The sequence below is a fragment of the Mytilus edulis genome, chromosome 12, assembly GCF_963676685.1.
Source record: "Mytilus edulis chromosome 12, xbMytEdul2.2, whole genome shotgun sequence".
Classification (NCBI taxonomy): Eukaryota; Metazoa; Mollusca; class Bivalvia; order Mytilida; family Mytilidae; genus Mytilus; species Mytilus edulis.
This window is the reverse complement of record NC_092355.1, coordinates 45797298-45818973: the sequence shown is the minus strand read 5'-3', so window position 1 is coordinate 45818973 and position 21676 is coordinate 45797298. Positions and strand designations below refer to the sequence as shown.

The 21676-nt window shown below is 32.5% G+C and overlaps 1 protein-coding gene across 1 annotated transcript; it reads left to right on the top strand.

Moving 5' to 3' along the window:
• Positions 1-297: 297 nt before the first annotated feature.
• On the top strand, positions 298-21169 carry LOC139498616 (solute carrier family 35 member F3-like). The gene is made up of 8 exons (XM_071287089.1): positions 298-855; positions 2898-3189; positions 10851-11076; positions 11922-12047; positions 17076-17142; positions 18260-18382; positions 19163-19252; positions 20737-21169. The coding sequence occupies exons 1-8, from the start codon at positions 831-833 to the stop codon at positions 20943-20945; spliced, it is 1158 nt and encodes a 385-aa protein (XP_071143190.1). The 5' UTR covers positions 298-830; the 3' UTR covers positions 20946-21169.
• The last annotated feature ends 507 nt before the right edge of the window (positions 21170-21676 follow it).

Genomic DNA, 21676 nt, shown 5'->3' with positions numbered 1-21676 from the left:
TCTAGAACAGGTAGAATACATTTTCAATGCTGATAAATAATAAAAACAACGTAAAAAGATAAACAAAAATGATGTTAACGTTTGAAATTATTGATGATTTTTCTTGGAATATTGATTTAAAATATAATAAGTTATATTCAATGTATGCAATAACATTACTAAAAGCAATTATTTAACTATGGTCTCTAGGGAAACACATTAAATACATATGAAATACCTGCAATATTATTGATTAATACTGACACTGTAAAATGATAAACGAATGATCACAACTGTTATTATGTGACCGATCTGAATATGATATTACAAGATATGGTGATACGTATATTCTCCGCCCAGAGTAGCCTAGAGTATCGGTAGTTCGGTGCAGTAAAATCCAATTCATCATTATTGAATTAGGTTTAATTATTTGTGTGGTATGGATAGAGAATAATGTCAATGAGAAGTTAATGAAAAAAGTTGAATCTTCAAGTACAGACAAACGTGAGAGTAGAATAAACTCAAATAATTCCTTTGATTAATGAATTTTTGACACACAGAATTGCCACGTGACGACGATAATAATATTGTTTCCTATATTTACCAATGGACTCACATACTGGTGTTTGACTTCTGTTGAATATCGAACACTTGATTTTGGAAAGATAATAAATCATTTCACGCACTATTGTTTGTATTGCCTGGTATTTGTCTATACTGTTGTTGTTATACAGACAAGAATTGTTTTGTAAGGATCAGGAGTGTTATGTAACGAGAAATATATGCCATAGAAAGATCAATTAAATACTATGTGACCATACTATGATACTGTGTTATCAGATGAGAAAAATATGCAACGTAACAGCGAAGACAGAGGTAGGTGGTTTGTAAATGTAGCAACAACAGATATTTATGATAACATTTCAGATATTCATTTTAGATGTTTGTAAATATTTAAATGATAAACTTAAAATAATGTAACAATCAATGATGGACTTTGTAATTTCTGGTAGAACGGTTGTTTGATATTTTTCATGACGTTGTATACTTAAAAATGGAAATTAAAGTTGGTGGAAAGCAATAATAATATAACTGCAATCAAATCAATGTACAATAATGTCATTATTTATGCATGTTCTTTTCCTATTTTTTAAAAGTATTGAAAATTGTAAATACTTAAAATGGAAAGTAAACTAAGGGTGTTGGAAATTAACTGACGTTTCAGTCTCGTTTATTTTTTGAAATTATATCCAAAACATGTGATACAAGGAGAAAATATCAATAAAATAAAAAAAAATAATAATAAAACTTAACTCCGTGAAAAAATTCGGTATTTACAACAAGTAGTAATTGAGTAATACAATTAAAGTTCATTTATATGTTTTGGAGTTAAGTTAGACGTCCATTTTCACTGTACCCAACCTTATTCGGGGACTAGTTGAGGACCACCTCCGGGCGAGGGATTTTCTCGCTGCGTTGAAGACCCATTTTTGGCCTTCGGAGTTTGTCTGCTGTTTGGTCGAGTTGTTGATTTTTTTTTTTTTTTAATATTTTATAATATTACAATTATAACGATAATAAATCATTAAACGATAATAAAATAATAAAAATTATGATTTTTTGTTTCTTAGACATATTCCCTATTCCTATCTCAATTTTGTTATTAGACAAAATGTTGAGAAAATAGGTGAGGAGCACAAGAATTGATTTTTCTAGAAGCATAAACATCCCATATCATTTCTTTTCTTTTTAAATAATTTAAATATGCATTTGTTCAATCATTTAAACTAAAGCAATTGATATAGTATGCTTTTGGTTAAGAAAAAATCGTTAAAAAAAATCACAAATTGACAAAATTAACAGTATGGTAAATTTTACACGAAAAAGCAACAACATTTTATAAAACTTTCTTATATATATATAGTTTTGTTTAAGTTAAATTTATTCAGATTGCTCCACTTCATCTATTTTTGGAAGTATAAAAAAAAAGTTTGACAATAGCCCAAAAATTTGTAATAATTGAGGAAAATCGGAAAATCGTCAATATTGGGTACTTTCATGTGTCTCTAGCAAAAAAAAAAAAAAAAAAAAGAAGCGCACCAGCAATTTTTTTTTTTACAGTACTTATTATAAACCCAAATTAAGAAAAAAACAGGAACACTTTTAACTTTTAACTTATACACATTTATGCTTATTTATAGATATAAGAAGATGCAATATTAATGCCAATGAGACAACTCTCCATCCAAGTTACAATTTGTAAAAGTAAACCATTATAGGTCAAGGAACGCCATTCAACACGGAACCTTGGCTCTCACCGAATATCAAGTGATTAAGGGCCATCAAAACGACTAGTGTAAAAGAGGAAAATCAAAGGTCTAATATATATTAAAAACGAAAACCTAAAAACACTCATGAACCACATCCCACAAACGACAACCACTGAACATTCTGACTTACAACAGTCGCAAACAAATGCAATGTTTTTTTTTGCATTTATAAAATGTTTAAACAAAATGCTTTTCAGCCAGAAAAAGTTTATGTCTGCGATCGTTAACATACTTATGAGAGACCATCACGTACCATTGTAACTATATATCTTATATAATTTTTTAAAATTAAGATGACAAAAAGACCATGATATGGATTAAATTACTTTCATATGTATAATAAACACTCTGTCGATTACCGTTGGTTCGTAATCTACGTGTAGTACAAACATCTTGGGTTATTACACATTTGATATTATAATCTAGAACTGAGTTCCACATTGGTTGATATATACCGTACTGATTATTAAATTTGATTTATGTTTTTTTTTCAGGTCGTATAAATTATTTGCTATGTTTATTTAAACCGCCATTAGTTCTTGCATGAACGTGATTTAATATATAAGTATTCATTCTTTTATTTTCCAGATGGAGAATCCAGTCAAGCAAGTACGACAACGACAATTTTTATTTCGGAATGTCTATGCGAGATCCATGACAGTTCGAATAGAATACGATGCGGACTATTTTTGACTGTTCTTATTGCAGTCACATCTGTATCAGCAACATATCTTGCTCAAAGTACCTATTATGGAGAATTCAATGCACCCTATTTTGTAACGTATTTTTCTACAGCATGGCTTATACTGATGTATCCAATTTACACATTGATTTTGTTTATTTATTCAAAAGGAGCATACTCACCAAAACATGCAATCAGGTAAGTCCCTTTAAAGTTGAAGTGAGCTTATCTGAGAAAATTGATATTTTTATTTAATTCTTGGTGCTTCCGAAATGACATAATTTATTGTACATTTTTCTTAAACTTGTCGTCAAATCCAGATTATTTAACAATCTTAATTAAACACAGACCATGTGTTCATTTGCTTTACATTCTCTTTACTGTATGTTCTGAAAATTTTACATGGGCTAATAAAATTGCAAGGAAAGCGCTTAGGACGCAACACATTACATATTGTTTTCATATTTCTTGAAGCTTAAAGAATACTAGTATATGTTTTTTAATATAGCTTTTTTGTCGACTCCTTTATTTTCAAAGGAAATTAATTAATTATATTAGAATATTACGTTAGTTTCTAGTTTCATATTTAAACGTCTTTTTGCTTGAATCTTAACATAGAGTGTACGTAAAGGAATCATGTAATTATATTCGGATAATGAACCAAATCCTCTAGAGAGGATAATCAAGATTTCAATCAAAATATGGAGCTCCTTTACCCGTCGTCAATTACTAAATTTTCAAAGGATTGTTAAACCATTAAATATTCATAGTTCCACCTTAGATGGGGAAAGGATACATTTTGGTGGTTCTCCTTTTTGAAATGATTGATTGCTTCAAATACCATTCATCCTGATCACCTCCTTAAGTAAAGATTACAATTTTGAGTAGAAAGAGATCTCAAAACATATTATGTAATTCGCGACACTTAGATGAAATTAGAAAAAAAACATAATGAGACTATGCTGCTATTGAATCTGATTAAAAAAATACTGATAAAGGCAAGCTATCCAATGGGAAATATAACTATTCATAAGGAATCAATTGTTTAGAAATATGTCAAAGAAATTTTTCATACGAAATAAGTAAATAATATATATGTTTGATCTAAAACTTAATTAAAATGACTAAACGTGTATACTAGTACCAGTAGTAAGTAAACAAACCGCATACATTTCATTATACAACTTCCAGATGTATTCCAATATGTATCCCACCAGACATATTTTAAAGATTATATGTGTATCTAACTTTTAAGAATTGTTACATTGACTATTGTGGTTAAGCTCATTAAATGATATACTCTCAGACAATTAAAACTTTTGACTTCCAAACCGTTTGGCCTCGAGTGAACCAGATAAATACGCGTAGTGAAAGTTTCACTTTATCTACACGTTAATGACAACTGAAGGTAGACTGTTAAAGGATCAAGAATACCATTCAACCAGTCAGTACCACTGATTGATTATTGAAACTTTCGGAGGGTATCATCAACCTAGGTTAACTGCTAAAGGCCCACTAGAGTAACATCCACCCATTCACTACCACAGCTGATGTCCTATCGATTGTCCCCATGAGTATCACTTACACAATCGGTACAAATTCTGATAGACATTTGAAAGAGACCGATGGTACCATCCATCCAGCTAGTGCCATGTGATGTACAATAAGAGATCCATGAGAATACCTTCCACACAGTGATTATGATTGCTTATGGACTATCGAAGGCCCCAATGGCACAATTCACACAGCTAATATCCCTGGTGATGTCTTATTGAAGGTTGCCAAGAGTATCATCAACACAGCTAGTGCAACCGCTCTTTGTCTATTGAAGGTTCCAAGAGTACCATTCACCTAGCCGGATCCGCTTTTGATTCACTATTGAAGTTTCACGATGGTACCAACCATCCAGCCAGCACCATTGCTGAAGGTTCCAAAAGTACCATTCCCATCCGTTTTACTTCTAATGTACTATTAAAATTCCGATATGGTACCGCCCATTCAGGCAGTACCACTGCTGATAGACTATTGAAGTTTCCCGAGAGAACCATCAACCCAACCAGCACAACTGCTAATGGACTAATGAAGGTCCAAGGAGCAGCATCCACCAAGTAAGTTTCGTTTCTGATGTACTATTAAGGGTCCGATATGGTACCACCCATTCAGGCAGTACCATTGATGATGGGCTATTGAAGGTTCCCGAAGGTATCATCACGCAGTGACTACCACTGCTTATTGACTTTTGAAGGTTCCCGAAGGTATCATCACGCAGTGACTACCACTGCTTATTGACTTTTGAAGGTTCCCTAGAGTATCATCTAACAAGTTGGTAAACTTAAATGGACGGTTGAAGAACACCTTTGGTTCAATTTATTCAATTAGTATCACCACGGATTGACATTTAAATGCCATTGAGAGTACCATCCACTCAGTTCTGACAACTGCTTATAGAATATTAAAGGTTCCAATAGTATTATCCACCCATCCAGTACAACTCATGATATCCTGTTAAAGAACACCGATGGTAACATCCATCCGTCCGAAAGTAAACCTTCGCCAAAAAGGTGCGTCCATTTGGCTATGCAGATCTATATGAACATGCTATATGTTCGGTTTAAATAAAAATGTTGTATACTGTGGATAATTTATTTTTGTGAGTATCGATTTTCGTGTATTGAGGAAAACTTTTTTTGTGGATATTTGAGTTCGTGGTATTGCCAATCTCTTCATGCAAAGCCTATAAAAAAAATATTCGTTGAACAATAGAATTCGTGGTTCACCTGTACCCACGAAACCCACAAAAAATGGTATCCAACGAATAACAATGAATCCACAGTATCTGATGCCTTGTATAGTGCGAGTTTCACACGTAAAAGTATAACTGCTGATGAACTATTGAAGGTCCCAAGAGCACCATCCACCCTGCCAGTGACACGGTTCATGGACAGGTAAAGGTTCATGTGGATGGGTACCATCCATCAAGTCTGTACTACTGCTGACGGACTTTTTTTTACAACATAATTAAATATTTATTTCAAATATTAGCTTGGTACAATATCCTTCAGAAGTCCAAGCTCTTCTAATGTTCCCTGTTACATTCCACTAATTTCTTAGGGAAGTAATTAGTTGTAAGATTCATATTACACGTACATTTGTACATTAAATATATATTAGATAATATCACTTAATATGACTATTCATATGATTTCTAATAGTTGATAAAACATTACTTTTAATTGTCAAACATACTCTTCTATTGAACTCATTAATAAAAATTGAGAAAACATTGACGTTTTTGTCTTTTGATCAGATATGTAATAGGCTTTGTAAATTGAAAAACCGACAATTGCTAAAAATAGTTTTAAGTCAAAATATTGTTCGTCCGAAGTTTTATATCCAAATACCAAGTGGCACGGTACTTGTCTATCCCTAATTCATGTATTTGGTTTTCATGTTATATTTGTTATTCTCGTGGTGTTTTGTCTGATGCTTGGTCCGTTTCTGTGTGTGTTACGTTTCGGTGTTATGTCGTTGTTCTCCTCTTATATTTAATGCGTTTCCCTCGGTTTTAGTTTGTTACCCAGATTTTGTTTTTTGTCCCTGGATTTATGAGTTTTGAACAGCGGTATACTACTGTTGCCTTTATTTTAGTTTTATCTTAAAAGTAATTTTACTGTTCTTTAAAACTTCATTCATTTTATTCCAAAAATGTTTTCAATACGAACACAGTATAAAGAAGTGATCATAATCTTCTTCTTGTGTACAAACATTACAAAAACTGACGGACTTTTTAAGGTTTCCGAGGGTATCGTCCACCCACGCAGTACCACTACTGATGAAATATTTAAGGCTCCCGTAGGTTCTGTTCGCCTTATTAGTTCCAATACTGATGGACTATTGGGTCCCCCAGGGAACATCCACCCAGTCAGTACCATTCGTTTGATGTGTTTGAGCTTTTGCTTTTGCCATTTGATTAGGGACTTTCCGTTGTGAAAGTTTTCAAAAGGAAACAGCAAATGCAACACAATACAAATGATTACAAATACAAATATAGAAATGCCTTGAACTTTGAAATGCAAGTGACTTGACATGATCCTCCTCAGCCAGCCTCGAGGTCATGACCTGGATTTTCTTACGCTGTCATTCTATTTTCGAAGCATTCAATTGCTGACTTGTACCGACGTAAGGCATCAACAATAGCTTCAGTGTTCTACTCATAAAAAAGAACTACTGTCATACCATCTAATTACTACGAAAGTATGATCCATTACCAGATGAACAATAATGTTAATAAACGAGATACGATACAGATGACAGTTTCCCAATGGAAATGAGCACGCAAAGTAGGATGTAAGTATTGCGTGATACCAAATTAGTTTTTCATAAATATATCTTGTTTATAAACATAATCCTTCATGAGTTTCGTACCAGTCGTTTTAATCATGATTTACGCCTACCTTTTTCCAAACACAGTTTCTTCTAAACTTTTAAACATTGAGTTATATTAAAGAGAAGCGAGATACCAGTGGGACATTTAAACTCATAAAACGAAAATAAACTGACATCGCCATAGTTAAAACAAAAGAAGGGTGAAGAACCAGCAGAAAAACACAAAACACAAAACAGAAAAATAAAAACTGAGCGACACGAAGCCCACCGAAAACTGGGGATCCTAGGACTGGAAGGGTAAGCAGTTTCTGCTCTACAGGTGGTACCCGTCGTGGTGATCATGCTATTACAAACGGTGAACCCGATAATAAGTCTTATTCGGAAGTTACACTTCGGAATATCTTATATTAAATCTTAACATATTGCTCTTGCCGTTATATATTTATCAGAAGCAATCAAAAGCTGCAGTTCTGCTTTACAACAAATAATTGTGGTTTCAATTGAATACTCATTTAAGGATCATTTATATCAAAATATCATTTGCTCTTGCCGTTATATATTTATCAGAAGCAATCAAAAGCTGTAGTTCTGCTTTACAACAATTCATATGATTATTTGTATTATACTTAAAGATATCCCCAACTTCACAAGTGAAATATCATTATGCGTAATATAAAAAAAGAAAAAGGAAAATCCTGTCATTCCGCAATTTTTTTTAAAATGTACACCTTTAAAAAACTTGCGCTCGAATGTACTTCTCTTTTTTTGGGGGGGGGGAGGGGGGGGGCAATTTTTGATTTTTAGCAGATGACTTTCAGTGAATAACAATTATTTATTTGTTTACCATTGTTAATTTAGAGCTAACAAGCGCTCTTTATTTTGTTAAAATTTGAATACTGTGAAATAGAAAACAATTTTGTTGTGTATTGATGTAGTCATTGTATGACATATGAATGGAGATATCAATATATCTCCTTTGATCTATCTATAGTATTACATTTATTCAACTTTTATAGAAAAATATAAGTGATTAGACCTGTTGATCCTATGCAAGTGGCTTACAATCAGTAATTTCTCTTCAATAATTGCAGTAATTCTTTCATTGTTTTCTATTTTCACATGTAATGTAATAGAAGTTCATATATTAATTCCAAATGGAAGAAATATTGTGGAATATTATTTCCATTGCAAGGAGTATTACAGTATTTGTTTCTAACAAAATAAATGCTATATGAGATGTCTTCTACATATGTTATACAACATTATTAACGACGATGTTTCCAAATGGTCCTCTGTCAGGAGGAACACATGTATACATGAAATACAACATGGCATAAGCTGTGGTCACTATATTCCCAAGTAATTTGAACAATGAAGCTTGATAATGAGGAGACAACCCAAAACTGATGAGATGATATTTTTTAACCCATCTCAAATGCATAATAGGAATTAATTACATTGCTCTGAGAACAATTAATATCCCATTCCTGCTTTGAAACAAGATAGTCCGTTGGGATAATATTGAATTTTAAATTCATTTAACTAAACGTATTTAGAAACACACAAAACCAATTCCGTTTTATTTAGATATTATAAATGAAATGTATGTATGGTGTTTGCATAAAAATGGATCAATATATTTATTAACGTTTTTTCCTTCATTTCTGCTCTAAAATTCAAATTCCTATTATGTCTAATTGCATACATTAAATATTAAAGACATCTGTTTGATTTGGAATATGAAAAATCATTATTTAAAAAAGTTATACGTCCTATCCATAAATTTCAAACAAATATCTCTTAAATTCTTCCGAACTTATATATGTGTATATTGATATAAACCATATTTAAACATACATAAACGAAAATAAAGGATAAGTAAATATTTATCGGTAATAATTTCAATAATCTCAAGTAGCCCAAAGGGCCATTCTGAACTATTGTCCTTTATGTTGAGGCTTGGGTTTCTCGTGCGTCATTTTTTCATCAACCATTGAAGCAAGTTTAAAAATGTTGAAGTCAATTTTTATGATCGACGTTTCTATCGATAAAATATTAATGCTTGTTTAAAAAAAAGTAACAACGGGTATATATTTTTTTTTTATATCTGCTGAACTAAATATAAAATATCTATTTAACAGTTTTACAAGAAGTACGTAGTTTTGCAGATGACATGTTTTAATGTTGTTCCGGATTACCTTCTTTGACACAACCATGACGTATCACGAAAATAACAGATTCTCTAACGTTCCAACGTTAAAGGACCATTCATCCTCCTTTCTAGGATTTTTTGAAAATCTTAAGATAAAATTACGCTGCACATGCATAACACAAATAATTGTGGTTTCAATTGAATACTCATTTAAGGACCATTTATATCAAAATATCATTTTTTTCCTCCGTTGTTATTTACCACACCTTGGAAATATATCATTAAAATTATCACATTTTTTTGTCGAAACACCTCTAATTTTTTAACCAAATAGGTATTTGAAAACTGTTGAAACGCACAAGGCGTCTAGTGATTTGATACACCTACTGCATGTTTCGACTTCTGAAAAAGTAAATTAACAAAAATACTAAACTCCTATGAAAATCAAAAATGGAAAGTCCATAATCAAATGGCAAAATCTACTGCTTATACACACCAAACGAATGGATAACAGCTGTCACATTTTTGACTTGGTACATGCTTTTACTTATGTAAAAAATGGTGGATAAAACCGGGTTTTATAGCTAGCGAAACCTCTCACTTGTATGACAGTCGCAAAATTTCAATTATATTGACAACGATGTGAGAACAAAACATACAGTAATAACAGGTAAAAATGTCAGAATTAGTGGTACTGTACATTTTGTTATAATCTTAACAACAATTACAACAGACTCATCATTTGAAAAGTCATATTGAATATGAAGTTGACGAACAATCAAAAACTCAAACTCAGAAAATTGTTATATGTAGGAGATATTTTTTAAATTCAGAACTTACGGAGGACATGATTTGATAAGAGCATTTATTCTGACACTCAATTACAGAAATACTTTAATTTCTTTGAATGATGTAAACTAATATTATGATATATTTGGGTACCAATTTAGGAATATGATAATTGTAATCCCTTCGTTGTATATGTTTGAGCTTTTTTTGCAATTTGCTTGCAGACTTTCGGGTTTTTTTTCCCGAAGTTCGTTTTTTTCGTGTTAGTTGACTTATTTCTGGTCATTTTAAAAGCTATAGTGTCAGATGTGGTGTCAATTTGATAGATAAACATGGCCACGGAAACTGCATGGCATATTTGAATAAACATTATTTCAAATACTGTTTCTGTCAAATTAAATTTGAGAGCCGGATTTACCCGTAAAGATAATAATCTATACAAAAGCACATCTTTATTAATTACATCATGTATCAAAATATATCTTTGAAGATGACCGTTGTACATATTTAAGCATAATATTTTATTTTTCAGAGAGCATATTCAGATATTTGCAATTCATGAGTTCACATTTGGTCATTTTCTTGGTAAATCAGCCTTATTTTGTGTTTTGTGGATTGGTGCCATGTATACATACACAAAAGCATTGGACCCAAATTTTACCAACGCAGCAGATGTGTATGCCATATATTCAACACATTACAGTTTCTTTTATATATTATCATGGATTGTTTTATTTGAATTGTTTGTGGCTGTCAGGGTAAGTCTTTGTACGAAATTTAAGTATATAAATTTATATCAATTATCAGGAAGTATGTCGCATTTTTATAAAATTTTGTATGTAAAACATTTACCTTCATTCCATGCATTCGCTGATCTTTTTCTTTTATTATTTTTTGGAATGATTGTATGTCTGGAATATAAATGCTACATGTTTCATTTGGTCGATAAACAATTTCCAAATGCATAGATTTCCGAAATACTACCCGATTGCACATACTTCGCCTTAATTAAATACGGTTTAATTGACACAAAAAAGTTTTTCCCAATTTCAATACAATAGATTTTATGTCAGAAAACAAATCAATATTGTATTTGTCCTGGCAAACATTATCGTTAGAGTTGTGAAGTATCTCATTAGCACTTACAATCATTGTATTATAGAACCTCTGCAAAAGAAACAGTCAATATATACTATTATCAAAATAAATGTTAATTGCTCTGTTTTGCGTTTGATAGTGAAACTATCGAATAGATGACATCATTCTGCATTTTCGTTTTAACGAAAAAAAAACAATAGAAACGACTTCTCAATTGCACCCAGTTCATTTTCTCATTTCAATATTAAACATTGTCAAATCACTAACAGTAGTACAACATCCAAAAAACAGAAGAATATATTACTGGTTACATGAATGAAACGCTCGATGTAATGTGTATGCTTAGTTGATACTTTGAAAATGTTTAAAAATAACAATTTTTAATTATCTAAAAAAAGTCTTGAATCGTATAGATGAAGACATTTCTTTATTCAAGAAAACAGTTTACAATTTACTTTCTATTATTACAATGTATTTACCTGATTACGTGTTTTATTTCTGTTAGATAATAGCCCTGATCTTTTCTATCATTGGTGTAGTACTGTTTCTGTATACTGACAGTTTTGGGTCCAGATATATGTGGGGTGTTATATTAGCTGTTACCTCGTCAGCTGTCATGTCAATATACAAGGTAAGTTCAACCGTCAAATTACAGTATACATGCTTATTTGTTTGTATTCATGGTTAAAGGATAATTAAGTGTCTTAACTATCCTAAAGAGAGGCGAAAGATATCAGAGGAACATTCAAACTCCCAGATCGAATTAACTGACAACGACATGGCTAAAAAAAAAGACACAAAGAGAAATAGTAGTACACAAGACACAAGATCAAACTATAGACTTAAGCCCTGGTCAGAACAGATCGTACGATTTTTTGTCGTGGAAGATCTAAAAAATAGTTGTCGTGGCGCTGTCGTGCAAAATGTAAAATATTTCGAGTGGTCACATCAGCTACGGCATGTCCACGATAGTTCCACGATGGGCACAAGACAGAAAAAAGAATTGTAATTGAATTCGTGGGTTTGACGCAAGTCGGTCGTGTGACAGTCGTGCGATAATCGTACGACAATCGTGAGTGAGTTGTTTTGGGCTTTTTTCAGCGTTTTCATGTCGTACGGGAGCGCGTGTTACTGTCGTATTACTGTCGTGCAACTGTCGTGCGACTGTCGGACCACTGTGTTGCGAACAACAAAACCTCAACAAACCCTCTGGAAACATGCCAGGCTCTATCCGCATGAATCCAACGAAATCACCGGCAGCTTCCCGCCCCAACTCTTACATCAGTGTACTATACTGCTCAAACATCAGGCGCCGTTCGATCCATGGCCTAACCCACCAAAGTCGGTCGTTCCACTGGTTCCTTTACTGTTCACGGGCTCGGATCAACGCTAACAGGACCATATTTTGCTCTTGTTGTAGTCCGACAAGGCGCCTATTCAGCAGGGCCAAGCATAATCGTTCTAACTAAATAGCCATCCTGTTTAAACGGTAGACGGTATGTTTTTCCAAAATTCATTCCCGCCGAATTTTAGTCTTCTAAATACAACGAAAATATTATACACAACGAACGTACCACTGTCGTACGACAGACAACCAATGATGTGCGATCATCGTACGAAATTTAGTATTCGTGAGACAATCGTGCGACTGTATCACGAGTGTTTTGCGACAGTCGTGATATTGTCGTACGACAGCCGTACGATGATTGTTTGATTAAAATGCATTATATTGATACCCACGACAATGTGTTTATCGCACGACAGTAGCACGTGGATTTTAAGACACTTTCAAGACAGCCACAAGACAGTGACACGATTAAAAATCGTACAGCAAAAAAGGTGCATGTCCAATTTTCGTCCCACGACACACGACAGCGGCACGATGACCTGCGATTTGACCAAATTTCATGTCGTGGCTCTGTATAGGTATGTTGTATGTTCGTTGTGGCCAGGGCTTAAGCAATATGAACCCCAACAAAAACTGGGAGGATCTCAGATGGTCTGGAAAGATAAGCAGATCCTGCTCCAAATATTGCAAAAGTCGTGTTGCTCATGTAATTACAAACCCTGCAAATAATCTAATGTCACATTCTTGAAAAGGAAACGGGATTGTAGTTATGACATAAGGAACACACTCGATATCATCTGTGAAACGGATATTACATTATCGACAACCAACTCGTAATGACGTCCGTAAAATTTACGAAGGGATGATTTCAACTTCACAATTTTGAACTCTTGGTTTAATAGCTTCCTTGTGAGCAGAAACTCTCTAATAGGAAAAACAAGCCTGGAATATCGTATAAATTTGGAGATATATACTCCGTATGCAGGCGTGGCTGAAATGTTGCTACATAGAAATGGAAAATTCACAATTTGGAAGCTGTTTTGTCGTAAAGTTTTGTTTTCAACCGACCTGTTTACTTTTGAACCGACCAAAATGTACATAAAAAAGTATACTGGATATGATATTAATGAGTTATTTATAAACTCTCCTTACTTTAAAATTTTCTACTATACAAAATGAGATCAGATTCTATATTATACAGGTAAAGGTACCTTCAAATAGAGAATGTTGCTACATTATTTAGTCATATATCAAACATGAATACTCAACGGATACCATACAAACGAGAAAGTTATAATCACGTGCACTTCAGATGAATAATCAATACTGCATGTATAAACAATGATTTGGAGGACTACGATGTTGGATAATTTTGCTTAATGTTTGAATCTTTCACGAATTTATCCATTTCTTATTAACTTTTTCACTATACATTATGATTACAAATCAATCTTCTAGTTTTTGTAGCTTGATACAAATCTGAGTTGTATTTGAATTTGAACGAATTGCATTTGTAATCTACAGTTGGCTTTCACTTCGGTATGGGAATATGCATATCATGACGAGTTTCTTACACAATGTTTAAAATGTTAGACGTTTTTCAAAACTTAATATTTTGTGAGCACCAGTTCTCCCACCGAATGCTGGGGACGCAGTAACATCTTACATTTCAAAATTGAGGTATAAAAATGTTTTGTCATTTGATTTTGCCATTTTAATAAGGGAATTTCCAATTGAATTTTCCTCGGAGTTCAGTATTTTTGTGATTTTACTTTTTAAACATTTAAGTGTTGTCTTATTCTATATAGTTTAAATGTTTTGGGAACATGATCGAGTATTTTTAAACTGAAACATGGTCTGTAGCGTTGATGCTTAATTTAGATTATTTAGAGAAGACTAATAAATGTGACAGATGAACGATTCTCATTCCTTTAATACAATAAAATGTCTATTTTAAAATCTAAATCTATTTAATAAAGTGTGAAAGTTGCTAGAGAGGAAAAATTACTTTGTTGTCAAGTTCTTGGATATATATGGTAAAAGTAGTTTTATTTATATTGCTTACCACTTGATTTAGACAAAACGACTATATACTGTATAACGTTTTTCGTGCGTATAATCAATTTCATAATAGGCAGTGGATCTTCATCGTAACCTTTGTTTTCTAGTATGGAGTTGAACTGTGAATTCCTAAGGGTAATGTGTTATGTATTGCATAAGTACATTAGCTGTGTATATCAAGCATGAAAAACCATATTGTTAAATTTCTTTAAAACAGCGTCTGTACAAATGACACTGTGTTTTGTACAAAAGAATTTATATCAAATACGAGTTGTCAGACGGCTTTTATTTACTTCAGTTAGATATTTTTTATACATTTAAAGTGTATTGCATTTTTACCAATTAAACCCCAAGCTGTGAGAGATTGTTAACAATCAAGTAATCATCGAGCTTTTCCAGACACATACCGATATCAATCCAATTAAAAGCATCAAATAATAAATTTACTTTTGTATCATCATAAATTATTGACTGATTCTTCAACAAATTGTTTGCCTAAATTAAATAATACGTGGTACTAAAGGCAATCAATACTATAAATTACGTATCTCGCTGTCTGTGTTATACATCATTTGAGAAATCGTTTTAAAGATGTTGATGTTATTGGGGTATCTCATGATCATCGCTGTTGTCGATGATATAGGAATGATTCACAAATAGTAGTAAATGTACTAACATGAAACAGATCTAAAACAAAGTTGACCATAGACTGTTTTGAATGTTCTGGATGTTCACAAACAAAGGAAACATCAAAACACAGGACAGATTACTAAAATTACTACATTTATAAAGATGATTACTTCGGGTATGATACTGTCCGTCTGTGAAAATGATTTAACGACATTAGAACGTGTCAGTTGAAAACGGTATTTACATTCATTTGCATTGTATTTTTATTCAGTCGGCATCCGTGTTTAGGACAGTAAGCAAAACATTCTAAGATTTCCAGTTTGTTTCTCATAATAATGTCGATTGGCACGTTCTTTGATGAATCTTGTTTCTTTTTTCCGATGAGTTTATTTTCGAAATAGATTGTAACATTTTCCAAATCTATGTTTTATCTGATGAATGCATAGGAGGAAACGTTTATTTACCCTATAAACTCTCTCGGTCTTGCTCCTTCTGGAGTTCATGCGATCCCCTCACATTGTGCTAGTTACATTTGTACCTTGATGAATATCGTATTAACCGAGTTACGAAATTTGAAAATTGGTAAACTACTGTCGCTTGGAATTACGTTACATGTTTTTCCTTCGCATCAGCTTACGATGCAATGGCAGACATTGACTTTTTTTTTGCTAGAAGAACATCCACATCTGACATTGATGCTTGGACATATTTGGGATCAGATGGACAGACTAGTTGTGAGGCGCCCAAATTAGCCAGAATTTTATTTTTGACTAGCCCCCCGTTCCTCGCTGGATCAACAACAGATTTAAATAATGACTTTAATAACATTCACATTGAAAATACCGATTAATGTGACATCGGAAGTTGCAGTCACGGACAAACGCTTAATATACGAGATAATTATTGTTTTGTTTTACCTTGACGGTATATTTTGCCGTTTGGACATAGATTTGAAAATATTAGTTAAAATTAAATTTTTATATTGATATATATATATATAGCCTTGGTAGTGTAATGTTCATTTTGAATAGAGTGTTTGGCTTAACTTTATATTTTTAACAGGGTTCAAAATTCATTTTGTTTTCAATTCTTTCACCATATTCCTTTTGTATCGTTTATGTCTGTGTAGGGGAGGGATCTTTGATTCTAACCATGTACCAAGTGTTAGCTTTCTAAAAAGCTATGGACTGCTTCGCACTACACTAATTTTAGGTTATATGTGTGCATGTGGTTGTTAAATTAGTGTTGGAAATGTGGTATTTCTAGATATTGATTGATATAGAATGGACGTACTTTAAGAGTGTGCGTTCTACACCCATTCTTTTAAAAAAATTAAATTTCTTGTTGAAATTAAAACAATTTTAAATTTAGACACGACTCTTGATGTGTGCCTTTCTGGAGGTGAGGCTATCCAATTGTGTGTATCAATACAATCAATGATATTCGGTCTAATTTCTAAATTGCTATTTCTTCAATTCAAGTGAACACATATATAATCTAAGATAGACCTCAAACATTAAATCACGTAGTGTATAAATCATAAGTATATGTCATGCCAAACTATGCATGTAGTTAAAGCAGTCTTGGTTTTTCATGATGTGCATATATATTTTTTTTCAGGTTTTGTTCAAGAAGTTTGCAGGACAACCTGGTTTTGGGAAACTGTCCTTGTTTTTGTCGGTTTTAGGTATGTGTTTTAATGAAGACTTTTAAAACGTTTTTTTTTTTTTTTTATCTAGGTCTATATATTTTAAGATGAAATGAAACATGAAATCAGTCAACAAATAGTCGACTAAATGATATTTGATATTTGATTAATTTAAGTTTTTTTTGCAAGTGTTAACAACCGTAAAATAAATAAAACATACCAGAAATAAAGTCTTATTATACGTTAAGATTTATTTTCCGCCGTTTCCTTCGTGACAAGACAACATTAAAAAATTCAGAATATGCCGAAGTAGCTGCATTTAACTCTACACTCAGATAGACAATATAAAAATAATATAATGTGGTATGATTGTCAATGAGACAAAGACCATATGACGTAGCAGTTAATGACTATCGGCAACCTACGGACTTCAACAATGAGCAAACCCATACCGCATAGAAGCTATATAAAGAGATCCCCGAATGATAAATATAAAGCAATTCAAAAAGTTATCAAAGGTACCAGGATTATGATTTAATACGCCAAACGCGGATTTCGTCTATATAAGACTCATCAGTGACGCTCAGATCAAAACAGTTAAAAAGCCAAACAAATACAAAGTTGAAGAGCATTGAGGACCCAAAATTACAAAAAGTTGTGCCAAATACGGCTAAGATAATCTACTCCTGGGGGTAAGAAAATCCTTAGTTTTTCGAAAAATTCAAAGTTTTGTAAAGAGGAAATTTATAAAAATGACCATATAATTGATATTCATGTCAACACCGAAGTGCTGAATACTTGGATGGTGATACCCTCGGGGACGAAACGTCCACCAGCAGTGGCATCGACCAAGTGATGTAAAAAGTTATCAGGTATCAGGTACCAGGATTATAATTTCATACGCCAGATGCGCGTTTCGTCTACAAAAGACGAGATATTCCAGGTTTAAATTTTCCATTATATTTTGTTATGTTTGCCCTTATACGCTTTGTAGTTCTGGAATCTGAAATGTTAAACATCTCATTTTCCAGAAATTTCAATTCTTAAAAAGTGCACCCATAGTACATTGATATAATCATTTGTTAAGGATGAAATCATATTTCATTTATCTCATTCTGGCGAGTTGCATTAACATTTTTGTTGATATTCATTGCAGGCTTGTTTTCTAGTTTATTTTTATGGCCAGTTCTATTGGTATTGGTTTTATCAAATACAGAAAATATATCGGGAAAAGTTGTGCCGTGGGGAAGAGTATGCGGAACAATGATTCTTTTCCTCTGTAAGTCATGATCATAATTACTGTTTAATGGATATGAAAGTACATGTGCATGCTTAATAACAAAAATATCAAACCAACAACAATAAACAACAACAAATTAGTAAACAAGGAGTCAACAGACGAATTAATGAAAAGTGTCTATACAATATGTCAATCTTTGAACTGCCCTAAGTCAAGAAGAATCAAGAAAACAGAAACTACAAAAAAAGTCTACCAAAACTATGACCCTCCAGCAATTTAAAGCTCCACTGATCAATTTATACGTTATTTAGATAATGCTGTTGGTTCATCTAGCCTACCACATATGTGTAGAGAAAAATTTCATTATATACATACGAAACCGAAAAATTCAGCATAGATAAAGTTTGTTTTTAGTTGTTTTTTGTTGTGTGATTTTTTTCTACGAACCTGATATGAAAGAATGAAAGAAAAACCGCGAGTTGCCTCATACAAAATGTGTATCGGTCAATGCTTTTACATCTCAATACATTTACTAAAAGAAGCCATCAATGATACTTTATCATTGTTTATCAATACATTGTTATTTTAATTCTGTACAAAAATGTATAACAGTTGTTATCCAATCGTTTGATGTGATTAAGCTCTTTATTTCGCAATTTATTATGGACTTACCCTTTTGAATTGTCCTGGGAGTACGGCATTTTTGTTATTTTACTTTTCAATGTAACTAAACATTATACAAATTTCAATTGCAGCAATATCTTCTAAAGAATATTTAACTTGATACTTTATAGTCATTTGCTTTTACTATATTCACAGTTTACCATTTGTTAATGAACTATACGAGTGGCTTGACATACAAAGTATTTTTAGGGCTTGGTGTGGCTTTAGGTATACCAATTTGTACTAGTAAGTATCTAATAAAAACCTTTCCATCTACAGATTTGAAATGAAGCTTCATAGTTCCAAGCTGGTACCAAATTAGACACTTCGTTTTTGATGTAGCGCTTTACTCAAATATGAATGACTTTTTGCATTAGACCCCAAACAGAAAGTCAGACACCACCAATCATAAAGGAAAACAAATTATAAGACAACACAAGATCACAAACAAATACTCTTATATTTAGTAACATGAACCCTAAAATACACCGGCTGTTAACAGAGGTAGGTGCCCGAAAAGAATACAGAGTTTTGGTAGCTTCCATCGAGTTACTGGTGGCAAATTAAATTCCAGTTATAAGTAGAATTTTATAATCATGCATTAAGTAGCAAACAATTTAAAGCCAGAATTGGTAGCTACGACGTAACCAACAAAGCTACTTTGAAGACAATAAAAGAACATACCATTGTCTTCTGTAACAAAGATTCGGTTAACCAAGTTATAAAAGCGTCCATACAACTATTGCAAATCAAATGTAATATTCTGTCATGTAATAAAGGCAACAGTAGTATACCGCTGTTCAAACTCATAAATCCATGGACAAAAAACAAATTCGGGGTAACAAACTAAAACTGACGGAAACGCATAAATATAAGAGGAGAACAACGACACAACACTACAATGTAACTAACACACACAGAAACGGACCAAGCATCAGACAAAATCCCACGAGAATAACAAATATAACATCAAAACCAAATACATGAATTTGGGATAGACAAGTACCGTGACACGTCTTATCGCAATGTCAATTTACACTCAAAAATAAGAGAAAACAAACGACGCAACGTTAAATTGTAACACACACAGAAACGAACTATAATATAACAATGGCCATATTCCTGACTTGGTACAGGACATTTTTAAAGGAAAAAATGGTGGGTTGAACCTGGTTTTGTGGCATGCCAAACCTCGCACTTTAATGGCAATGTTAAATATAACATAGAACACACCGGTTGCTACAAGAGGAAGAGAAAGGATTTCAGTACCGTTGCATCCGAATAACATTAGTTATTGATGGATTTTGTGACATTCTAATTTGTGGAAGTGTTTTTTTATGCAGTGTTTTCTTAAAAGACACATTCTTAATTAATTGTCAATGTAAAAGTCTTAAAATAGGAGATTCCTTAATTTCGGAATCAAAGATTTGGTGAAATTTATTAAAATTTTCAAACTTGAATATTTCATTTCTAAAGTTGAAAAAATTACTTGCCATATCATGTCTTTAAACAAAACAAGGTTCTCATAAATTATATTCAACGGATACATTTTGGTGATATTCTATCTCGTCTGCCACTACTAAATTGGGATATATGTAATGCATATTTTAAGGGTTTCCTGTTCGTATAACACACCTTGCTTTCGATCTTTTATTATCATATTTTGATAGTTATTACAATAAGAAGAACTTGTTAAATTCATTTAATCTAAATTAATGCTCTTTTTGTAGTTTCAGATTACGTCTTTAAAAATCTAACATTAAATGGTATGGAGATTACTGCCCTTGGTTTGACATTTACAGGATTATTGTTAGTATTATGGCCAGAGAGATGTCCAGCTGGACTGTACAAGCCATTTAAATGCTGCGTTAAAAATGAAATTGAAGCTCAAAACAGAGAACAACGATCACATTCAGTGTTACATTACAATAAGGACTGAAAGTCTCATATTTTTCTCGTCATATAGAAGAGGTAGAAAAGTTACATTGAACAAACAGATACTAGTAATTACATATAAAGGCAGTTTTCCATGATAGCCGTTCATCATAGAAGAACCAACTGCTCAAGTTTTAGCCTCCTTTTATAAAACTGTACTAGTAGTATTCTTAAATCACCTTGCAATAAGGATGAACATAGTATAGTATTAAAAATGTTGCTTCCAATCAACCACCATGACGCTGATTCTATAAACAGATCATACGGATACAGCCTTAATTGTTAAAAAGACCGTGTGGTCACAGAAATATACATAGCATTTCGTAAACCCTCTTAAAAAAGCTACAGAAAAAATGCTACATTTAACCTGCTTTCTGAATACCAAAAACAAATAGAAAAACACTCAAATCTTCATTTTATGGCACAGCCACAGGTCTGATATATCACTTTTAGCATTTCCTTAAAATATTTCCCCAATATTTCAATATGTTTTGAGGAGTTTATAGGATCTTGTGATTTTGAACTACTATCCGAAAAATCAATATGGGTCTCTTTTTTTCTAAAGTGCTTTGTCCAGGTAACTTTGGTTGAAGGTTCAAAAGATAACATCGGAGAAAATATTTGTTAAACTTTCAATAGATGTGACCTTGACAGCTGCACTATCGACTATAAAACAAAATTTGTCATTCCTTACCCAATAGAGCATAATCAAAATGAGTTTACTAAAAGAGGGGC